The sequence below is a fragment of the Heterocephalus glaber genome, unplaced genomic scaffold (assembly GCF_053883595.1).
Source record: "Heterocephalus glaber isolate CG9 unplaced genomic scaffold, H.glaber_assembly_v1.0 deba00001454, whole genome shotgun sequence".
Lineage (NCBI taxonomy): Eukaryota > Metazoa > Chordata > Mammalia > Rodentia > Bathyergidae > Heterocephalus > Heterocephalus glaber.
Window position 1 is genome coordinate 2293835 of NW_028258303.1, and position 11375 is coordinate 2305209.

The following is an 11375-nucleotide window of genomic DNA, read 5'->3' on the forward strand; positions in this document are numbered from 1 at the left end:
TTGAAACCAAAACTAATTAAGAGAGACAAAGATGGTCACTACATCCTTGTGAAGGGAACAATCCAAGAGGAAGAGATGAAAATCCTAAATATATATGCATCAAATACAAATGACCCCAACTATACAAAACAAATATTAACAGACACGAAAAACCAGATAAGCACTAATATAATTGTAGTGGGGCAACCCAATACCCCACTATCACAAATAGACAGATCATCTAGACAAAAATCAAAAACAAAATTCTAGAATTGAAACAAGCTATTGAACAAATGGACTTAATAGATGTTTACAGAGTGTTCCACCTCAAAAAATCTGAATACACATTCTTTTCATCTGTGCACGGGTCATTCTCCAAAATAGACCAGATGCTAGCTCATACGACATGTTAAAATAAATGCAAAAACACTGAAGTTGCCCTCTGTATATTATCAGACCATAGTGCAATAAAATTGTAGATCAATAACATAAGAAACTGCAAAACTCTCACAAATGCATGGAAATTGAATAACACTCTCCTGAACAACAAATGGGTCACAGAGGAAATTAAAGAAGAAATTAGACAGTTTCTACAAGTAAATGATAATGCCAGTGCAACGTAGAGGAATCTATGGGACACAATGAAAGCAGTTCTATAAGGGAAATTCATATCATAGCAGTGAATGCCTATATTAGGAAAACAGAGGGAACTCAAACAACCTAATGCTGAACCTCAAGTTCCTAGAAAATGAAGAACATGACAAACCCAAAACTCATACAAGAGGGGAACTTATAAAGATCAGAGCAGAAATCAATGCAATGGAGACTAAGAGAATGATACAAAAAAATCAATGAATCAAAGAGTCGGGTTTTCTGAAAGAATAAATAAAATCAATAAACCTTTGACCAACCTTCTCCAAAAAAGGGGAAAAAAAGGCTCAAATCCATGCAATTAAGAATGAAAAAGGTGTAGTCACAACAGATCCAGCAGAAATCCAGAGGATTATCAATACCTATTTTGAGAACCTGTACTCTAATAAAATGGAAAACACAGAAGAAATGGACAGATTCCTAGATACATACAAATTGCCAAAGTTAAATGAAGAAGATATAGAAATTCTAAACACCCCAATTACAATGAGTGAAATTGAAAATGTATTAAAAAATTTACCAACAAAGAAGAGCCCAGGTCCTGATGGCTTAGCTGCTCAATTCTAAAGATATTTAAAGAAGAACTCTCACCATTACTCTTTAAACTCATAAATGAAATTGAAAGGGAAGCAGTACTTCTAAATTTATTCCTGGAAACAACTGTTACTTTGATTCCAAAACCAGGGAAAGACCCAATTCAAAAAGAAAACTACAGGCCAATCTCCCTAATGAACATAGATGCAAAAATCTTCAACAAGATACTGGCAAACAGAATACAGAGGGTCATCAAGAAGATCATACACTCTGACCAAGTTGAATTTATCCCAGGGATGCAAGGATGGTTCAACATACATAAATTGATAAATGGAATACACTATATATTTTTTTCTTTTTTTTTTTGGTACTAGAGATTGAACTCAGGTCCTTGCAGTTGCAAAGCAGGCAATGGAAACACTGAGCTAAATCCCCAGTCCCCAATGTAATACAGAGCCAAGGACAAAAACCATGTGATCATCTCAATAGATGAAAAAGCGTTCAACAAAATTCAAAACCCATTCATGATAAAAACCCTAGAGAAAATTGGAATAGAAGGTCTTTATCTCAACTGGGTTAAGGTTATCTATGAAAAACCAACAGCAAACATTATACTAAATGGTCAAAACCTGAAAACTTTCACACTAAAATCAGGAACAAGACAAGGATGCCCGCTATCACCACTCCTGTTTAATAGAGTTCTGGAAACATTAGCCACAGCAATTAGAAAAGAGAAGAAATAAAGGAATAAAGATAGGAAAGGATGAAGTTAAACTGTCATTATTTGCTGATGATATGACACTTTACATAGAAGACCCAAAAACTGGAGAAAAGGACTTCTAGACTTAATTGACAGATTCAGGAGTGTAGCTGGACACAAGTCAACACTCAAAAAACAATAGCCTTCTTGTACACAAATAACAGACTCACTGAGAGAGAAATTAGGGAAACAATTCCTTTTATAATAGCATTCGAAAAAATGAAATATCTAAGAATCACTCTAACAAAGGAAGCAAAAGATATCTATACAGAAAACTACATTACTCTGAAAAAAAAAAAAACAACCAAGAGTTCAAAGAGGATATAAAAAAATGGAAAGACATTCTGTGCTTCTGGGTAGGAAGAACCAATATAGTGAAAATGGCCATACTTCCAAAACTGCTATACAGATTTAATGCAATCCTGATCGAAATTCCAACAATATGCTTCACAGAACTAGAGAAAGCAATCCAAAAATTCACTTGGAACCAGAAGACACCTAGAATAGCAAAAACAATTCTAAGCAACAGAGACATGGCGGGGGTATCACAATCCCCAACTTGAAACTATACTACAAAGCTACTGTGATAAAAAACAGTATGGTACTGGCAAAATAACAGAACTGAGGATCAGTAGAATAGATTAGAAGACACAGAAGTAACTCCAGACATACTCAGCCACCTAGTCTTTGACAAAGGAGCCAAACACCATCATTGGAGGAAAAGTAGCTTATTTAATAAATTATGCTGGAAAAACTGGATTTCAACATGCTGAAGATTAAAACTAGACCCATATCTATCTAGCACTAAACTAAGATTGAAGTGGAATAAAGATCTAAATTTTAAAACAGAAACACTGAACTTACTGGAAGATAAGTTAGTTAGAATTCTTGAAGACATTGGCATAGGAAAAGACTTTATGAACCAAACCTCAGTAGCATGAGAACTAGCACAAAGAATCAACAACTGGGATCTCATCTTATTAAAAAGCTTCTGCACTGCAAGAGAAACCACCAACAGAGCTAAGAAAGAACCTACAATGTGGGAAAAAAAATTTAGCAGCTGTACCTCAGACAAAGGACTACTATCTAGAATATATAAAGAACTGTTCAAAGACCCATTTCAAAAATGGTTATCTGGAAGCCTGACATCAGCACCTAAATACTTTCCTAAGAGGATGGCTTCTTTAACAACTGAGCCATCTAAGTCATTCCAGGGTACACTGTCTGCTAAAATCTCTTGTATGATCATGGAAAAGCTGTAATGTCCAACTTCATCGTGGCTACCTTCTGTATCACTTCTGCTATCACTTCCGGTGCGGCCCAGTTGTACAGCTTGGTGGGGAGGGGAACTTGATGCATGTCCCTGTGTCTACCACTGCCCTGGCTTTCCAACATGTACTCCAGGTTGGTCAGCCTTGCTTCCCCTGCACACATGATGTGGACAGCATAAGAGCTGAGGGAGCGGTGGACAACCCCCCGGGAATGCAGGTATCTCAGGGCATCAGTGATCTGCAGCAGTAAGTGCAACATCACCTCCATGTTCAGCACAGGGAACTCAGACCATCATTCATGGAGGACACTGAATAGTGTGCCAATGGTGATGTGCTCATACACAAGTAGGGTCTTCTCTAGGTCCTGGGACAGGCACAGAGCCATCAGTTGTAGGAGGTGGGGATGCCACAGCTTGCTGCTGTGCTCCTGCTCAGCAATCAGTAAGTCAGCCAGCCTCTGCCTGCTGCTGTGAGTGGGGAGATTCAGGCTCTTCACTGTGACTCTACTCCCATTCCACACAAGGTTGGTCATGACCATGTGAGGCCCACTGATGAAAGAGAAAGTGGGCTCATCATCAGCTTGAATCACTTCCTTTTCTCAAATTATTGGAAGAGAGCCTAGATAGGCAACCTGTGTCCCTCCTGTGAGATAAAACTTCCCAAATCCAAAGCTGTAGATATTTTGGGTAGAAATGACTCCAGATTTAAGAGGTCAGTTAGGAGAGCCATTAGGACTTCCTTGCAGGAAGCTCACAAGGCTGGGTGGGCTGCAGATGAGCCACTGAGGGGAGTTTATCTTCTTCAGGAGGTCCTAAGAGAAGCCCTGCATGATGGCCTGCATGTGCGAGGTGCAGCACTGCATGAACTCCACCATTGGGGTGCTGCAATCATTCCCTGCTGCCAAGGCCCAGGTCTGTGGATTTTAACCCTACTCATCATGAAGCCACAGGTCACCCCCTGAATCCAGTAGTTTACTGAGGATCCACTGACTGCCTGAAAATGCTGCTGCATGGACAGGGGTGCTGCCATCAAAGCAGTGGTGATTTGGATCCGATCCATAATCCACCAGAATATCAACAAATTTTGTAAGGCCCAATAATGTGGCCACAAAAAGCACTGTCTGCCCCAAGGAATTAACTGCATCAACATAAATTCCTTTCTTGAGAATTTTCTTTACTTTCACATAGTTGCCTTGTTTGACATACTCATGAAGTTGAGCTTCCAAGGAGTCATTTCTTAAAGTACCAAGCCAAACAGGACAAGGGACTGAAAGACAAATAGCCCGAGACATCTGGAGAGGTTCTATCAAATGCTTTACCAGCAGGAGATTGAGAATTAGTCCCTGGTGCCAAAATACTAAAGAAAAATTCTGTAAAAACATACTTTAAGAAATATAAGATGAACTCAGTAAATACAATCTATCTTTATCTTACTATCAAGCCAGGGGAAAGCACGAATACAATCCCCCACTACCACAAATTATGCAGTCGAGTTTCCCACATTTGGGGAAATCACAGGGGTCAGCACATCCGGAGTGCAATGGATAAGTCTCGCCCTGGGAAAACCACCTTCGTGATCATGGTATCTCCCCTGCCAGGTAACCTTACTATGATGTTGTTCAGTCAGGCATCCAAGTCCAACAGAAAGACCGAACCATGAATCTTCAAGATATCCAGTATATTCTGAAGAATGACCTAAAGGAGAACATTGGAGCACAGAGAACTCAGCCAGTGGAAAGCCCCAGGGTGTAGAGATGTGAACCCTATCCTGATGTCAGGGTCTATCTAGGACTGACTTCAGAACATCCAAAGCCCAGTGCAGACTTGGAAATCAAAGAACTAAAGGAATCAGGCAGTCAGCCCCATTCACCAAGGGGTCACTTTTCTCCCACTGCAAAAGCAGCATTAGCTCCTCAGGCCCCAGATCCAAGTCTGATGGCCCAGATGCCTCAGAATCCAGATGCTCCTTCTCCTCCTGCTCTATTTGTGGCAGAAACTAAGAGCCCCAGTGCTAGTCAGGACAGCCTCCACAGCTTCGAAATCAATGAAATCTACTCAGGCTGCTTGAATGTAGGAGATGACACAGAGGAAGAATGCCCAGGTGGTACTTCAGCTCTTGAGGGTGGTAAACCAAACCAGGCAGATGAACTGCCATCCCTGGAAGAAGAGTTGGATAACATGGAGGAAGAGGCACACCTTTGTGATGAGGATGAGAGCTCCTCAGAAGCTGACACAGAGATCTTCTTTGGGGACTGGGACTGGCAAAATAGTTCACTTAGTTTACTCAGCCTGCCTGAGCCAACCAGAGAAGCCAAGGACAAGGTGAGCAGCTGGTCCAAGACTGAGGAGTGCATCAGTAAATGTGTGCTGAATCTAAAGATTTCCCAGACAATGGCTCATGAGATTACAGATTTGGTGGGGAACATTGAGCAGAAATTAGATGAGGTTGAGTTGATACAGAAGAAGTACATATCTTTGTGGACTGCTTCAAGATTATTTCCAGATGTCTGTGACTTACCTAGAGCAGTGAGTCCTCCAAGTTTAAATTACATTCATCCTGTTACACAGGTGTCAGGGGGCCCCCAGCCAGATACTAATGGCAGTTGCCCAACCCTGCCAAGGTCTGCAAGAACAGTGAAAGAATTTCAAGGGGGACATTTTGGCAAAAATCCCAAGAGACAAAGTAGCAGTGGCTGGAAACCTTTCACCCAAGTCTCTGAAGAAAACATTGAGGACCAGCCAGAGAGACATCATCAGCTGTCAACTCTTTGTGATCCTGGAAAACAGGACACAGGTGAACCATTTCAGGCCACTCAAGGAGCCAAGGACTATTTGGAAAGGAAGAAGAACCAAGATAGTAGGATCAATGTGGAATCTATGTCTTCTGTAATCTCTAATGTGAAGTCAGAAAACAAAGATGATGGAAAGATCCACTTAAAATGGAAAATGGATATGAAAGAAATGGCTGAGAAGGCAGCTAGTGGAGAGCTCCCGGTCCTTCCTTGGCATCCTCAGAGCAGTTCAACTTTGAAGAGTGAGGCTATACATGGGTCCATGTCCTTGTTGCAGCCCCCTGCTAGGGGCCCTAAAAATTTGGACTGTCAGCGAGGTGTGGAGTTTCACAGAGAGAAGGAAAAGACAAGAGGAAATGATGTCAAATGGGGAAAATGGACAGCTGTGACCATGACAGTGAGAAACATGGCAGGCAGCCTGGGCCGCAGAGCTTCACAAGTATCAGGCATCTTTCACCCAGGAAAAATAAGCAGCCAGAGCCTAGTGAAGGCTTTCAAGCATGTTCTGACCTGCCTGTGACCATTGAGAAATCTTACAATGATCAGGACACACCATCATCATGTTCACCAGAATCTTATGAGGAAAGAACAGATGAATTTTTAACTCCAGATTATGAATATTTTTATTCCTCAGCTGCTCAAGAAAACTTACCTCTAGAGACGTCAAGTCCTATACAAGAGAACATTGAAGGAATAGAAGGTGCATTTGCCCAACTGCAAGGCTATGGTGAGGAAAAGTTCCAAATGAAAAAAATTCTTGGAAAGAACACTGAGATGTTCACCAGGTTCCAATCTTTGCGAAGTACTGAATGTGAACAAGAAACACTAAAGGAGCCACCAAAGGAACTGAAAGAAAAAGACATATCATTGATAGACATTCAAAATCTGTCTAGTATCTCCTATGAACCAGATGGCTTTTTTAAGGAAACTTCATGTGAAACACCCAAAGTAAGCCACACACCTACTAGTGTCAGAACTCCACTCGGCCTAGAATTAGTGGAAGCCATCTCACAACAGCAAACTGAGGAGCTACCGCCACCATCTCAGGAGCTGCTTGAAGAAATTGATCCAAAGCATTTGGAAGAACAAGAAACAGGCAGTGATAAAGAAGACAGCAGTTTACTTTGGACCAGAGAATTGCAGAATCTAGGAGAGGACACAGAAAGAGCTCACTCTACTCTGGATGAAGACTTGGAAAGATGGCTACAGCCACCTGAAGAGAAGAACATAGAGCTACAGGACCCCTGCAAAGTCTTTAGAAGGGACACAGAAACCAAAGATCAAGACTTTGGTGAAAAGAAGATCAAAAGGAAAGAAAGCATCAAGCCAGAGATAAGGAAATCAGAGAACTTTTTAGGGACTTGTGATGGAGATGAACTAAAAACTTGTTTTTGGAAGCGACTGGGTTGGTCTGAACCATCAAGGATAATCGTGCTGGATCAGAGTGACTTGTCAGATTGACTGGAACTGGATCATAGATGGATTCCAGCCTGATTTTGAGCATCCTGATTGTGAGCTCCTTTCTTCTCTCATCTGGGCATCAGTTCAAGTTCCATATCTCACACTTTGTTCAGCTGCTATAGTAGTCATGGTGGTTTGACTCTGTCTATAGGCAGCATGTTTACCCATTTGTTTCCAATCAGATTCCTGAAAAGTGCAAGGTAGTTGCAATTTCAAAATTTTTTCATTGTGCCCAGAATGGCTTTTAGTTTTGTGATGTAAATTTTTGAAAACTTTACTTCTGTTATATAATAAAATGTTTATTTTACTACCATTCATAAAAAAAAATGGGTATCTGAAATGAACAGACATTTCTCAGACAAAGAAGTAAAATCAACAAATAAACATAGGAAAAATGTTCAACATCACTGGTCATTTGAGAGATACAGATGAAAATAACACTGACATTTCACCTCACCCCAGAAAGAATGGCTGCCATCAAGAAATCAACTAATAACAAATGCTGGCGAGGTGTGGAGAGAAAGAAACCCTTCTCCATTGTTGGTGGGAGTGTAGACTGGTGCAACTACCGTGGAAATCAGTATGGAGGTACCTCAAAGAACTGGGAATAGGGTTCCCATTTAACCCAGCTATCCCCCTGCTCGGTATGTTCCCAAAAGAATTAAAAGAATCTTACCACAGCAATATATGTGCACCCATGTTTATAGTGGGACAGTTTGTAATAGCTAAAGCTTGGAAGCAACCCAAGTGCCCATCAAATGGAAACTGGATAAAGAAGATGTGGGGTTTTTTTATAAAATAGAGTACTCCTCAGCCATAAAGAACAAGAAACTAGAGACATTTATAGCTAAATGGATGCATATTGGGGTCATACTCTTAAGTGAAATAAATAGGACAAACGTGTAAATACTGAATTGTTTCTCTGGTGTGAGAAACGGAAAGTGTAAATAAGGTTTAAAATGATTAAAATGAATAATTGATAATTTGAAATAGGAAGAAAGATCCAAAGGTGTAGGGGAAGTGGGATGGAAAGGGGAAAGGAAAGAAGGGAAAAAAATATTATGAGAAAAGGAAAAAATGGAAACAAAGTCTATGTAAATAGGGGAGTGTGGAGGGGGTGACAGGAGGGCAGGGAATGGGGAAAAAATAAGAACCAAGATGCATCATATAAAGGTACAAGTTCCCAATGAGAAATGCAATTTATTGTATACCTAAAATGTACCAATAAAATAATTTAAGTGAAAAAAAGAAACTCAAAATAAATAAATACTATAGGATTTGATTTGTTAATACTTTTAAGGATTTTTTGTGTATATGTTCATAAAATGTATTGATCTGCAATTCTTTTTTTTCACATCGATTTGTCTGGGTTTGATACCAAATTAATGCTGACTTCAACAAATCAATTGAGAATTATGCCTTCTTCCCTTTTTTTCTGAAAGAGTTTTTATAGAATTAGTATTTATCATCTTAATTGTTTAGTAGAAATCCCTTGGGCAGTCATCTGAACCTGCTCCTGTTTGAAACCTTTTAAACTACTATATGCTCTCTAAAATCCATGCACTTACAGTATTGTATCCTTTGTGTTAATGTATTTTTTTCAAATAAAGAACGTTGTATTTAATTTAGTTATGATTAATTCTTCTTTGTTTACATACTTAAATTTACAATAGTATTTTCAATAGAGTTATTTTGTGCTTAAATTTGTTTTTTTTCCTTCTAAGAACATGGAATATTTTGTTGAGTCAGAGAGAATGACATATTTGTATTGTCCTTTGGTGCTTAATACATTGTCTCGTGCAGTAGTGGTCAGCTCTAAATGATTTTTAAGTGAGCAAGCAAATGTGCTAATGAAAATGAAAATGGTTTAACCCACTTATCTCCCCTAAGTCACAGCTTTCTCATCTGTAAAGTGAAAGGATGTAACACATTATTCAAGCATCATCAGCTTTGCAATTCTTTGAAAAATATTTATGTTCCACCAGGTCAGTTGTAAGAAAGAATTCACTGGCAATGCCTCTCTCAGCTATTCCCCCATCTCTCATTCATACCAATTTCAGCCTCTTTCTCCCTTTTTATTCTCTTCAGGAAAGTTTTAGTATTGATATCAACAAGTGTCCCTCTTAAGTCATTACGGATGATTTTCTATTCTGTGTTTTAATCATAAAGTTTTGTCATGTAAGAGACTAAGAGAAGATATAATTAAGCCCTATCATTGTACAAAGCAATTAATGACCTCTCAGGAAAAATCAGTGTATTTTTCTCTCTGTATGAAACCTCTTACTAAATGTAAAAGCCTTTAAGTATCGAAACAGAAATCTGTTAAATGAAATCAGAGAAGTAAAGAAACTGAAGTCTCTCCTCCTCTCTCATTCTCACTTACCTACCAAAGCAGAAATATTAAGAATTTTTAAAAAAGAGAGATTTTTTAAAATAGCTATGTTTGGCATCTGTGAGAAGATAAATATGTCAATCAATGTAAATATTTAAATCAGGCTGAGTTTCCCTCTCCCTATGGTTTTCTACAGTTTAAGATCTAAAGGTGCTTTTTAATTGTTTCTTCATTAAAATATGACTTTAACAGATGTTGACTATAGTTAAAATATTAAATCACCAGGTTCAAGGCCTGAAGGAGCCCATATTTCTTATAAATAAGTCCAACATTGAAGATGAAATTAGTTAATATTGTGATTTTTATGTGTGATATGTACAACTCACATATATTTGTAATTCTGATTCAATAGCAAAATTGTTGTAAGGAGCAACTTTTCAACATTGGTTGAATCTGTGTCTCCCCAGATTAAAATCCTAATTAGCCCCACAGAAATGTAATTTCCTTTGTTCTTGAAAAAACATTACATCCCTGGAGCAAACAGTGACCTTTCTTTCTTGAGCCATAGTTTTCTATAGTTACTACATTTGTGCATCTGTCTCTCTCTTTACTATAAGAGAAAGCAAACAGGTTAAGTACACAGGTTACAGTTAACCTGAGTCATGCCTATTCCTTTTGTCATTGAGTCATTTTCTAAAGTACATTGATTTTATTTAAGTCTTCCCATGAAGAATTGAATAATCTTTTCAGGGTTTACCTTGTAAACTAGAAAGAGACTGTTCTTCAGTTACTCAGTAACCATTTGTCACTGTGAGACTAAGTCTTGAGTTTCCTCAAATGGGAAGGAATCACCCTTTAGATGGCTGTTTCCAGTGAAGTACAGCAGCATGACAGCTGCAGCTGATAACATCAGTGGCAGAGAATTTAATTGTTCAATTTGTGCCCATCTTGGATCTTGTCTATCTTTCATATCATCTGACAACACTTTTACTTGTGTCACTTGCTAATTGAGAGTGCCTGGAGAAAAATAAAAACTACAAGACATTCTTCTGGGTTAATAGAGTTATTATGTGCATCAGAGATGAAAATAAAGCCTGGAGAAAGTGAAAGATAAAGGCTCCATTCAGTCTTAACTTGCATGTATTCACTATAGAATCCTCACATTTCCCATTTTTACTCTGGAAAGATAACAAACAGAATAGGACTAGCCTTTGTATTTGTAATATTTTTCTTAATCTTTAGTTTAAAAAAGTCATTGGGTAATGTTCACAGCACTTAGACTGTCTCTAAGAAAGATTCTAGTAATTTGTATTTTCATTGTTTTCTGCCTGTGCCAAATTACAGCTAAAAGGGCGAAGCGAGGTGGAAAAGAAACAAATTGTGAAGAATTTAAATAAGACATTTGAATGCATAATTGTTATAGACTCCCATTAATGCTATAAAATATAAATTATTTGTTCATTCCTTAAGATATTTAACTATGATTTATTATTGGAACTCAACTTTCATTGGGTTTAAATTGAAGTCTTATTAATAAAATGGGTCCCCTGAGAAGGCACACTCATATGTCAATGCTAAGTTTATTATGGTAATGTT

At 38.5% G+C, this 11375-nt stretch overlaps 1 protein-coding gene and 1 non-coding gene across 2 annotated transcripts; one reads left to right on the plus strand and one right to left on the minus strand.

Moving 5' to 3' along the window:
* Positions 1-4636: 4636 nt before the first annotated feature.
* On the minus strand, positions 4637-4800 carry LOC147827118 (U1 spliceosomal RNA). The gene has a single exon (XR_015452911.1). It is a non-coding gene; the product is annotated as a U1 spliceosomal RNA (small nuclear RNA).
* Positions 4801-4802: 2 nt separating this feature from the next.
* LOC101707821 (inactive serine/threonine-protein kinase TEX14-like) lies at positions 4803-7506 on the plus strand (the record flags this gene model as incomplete). Its single annotated transcript, XM_087215783.1, is given in 3 exon segments — positions 4803-6344; positions 6347-6548; positions 6645-7506. Coding segments are annotated over 3 exon segments (2547 nt in total), but the record flags the coding sequence as incomplete, so codon positions are not given.
* Positions 7507-11375: the final 3869 nt, after the last annotated feature.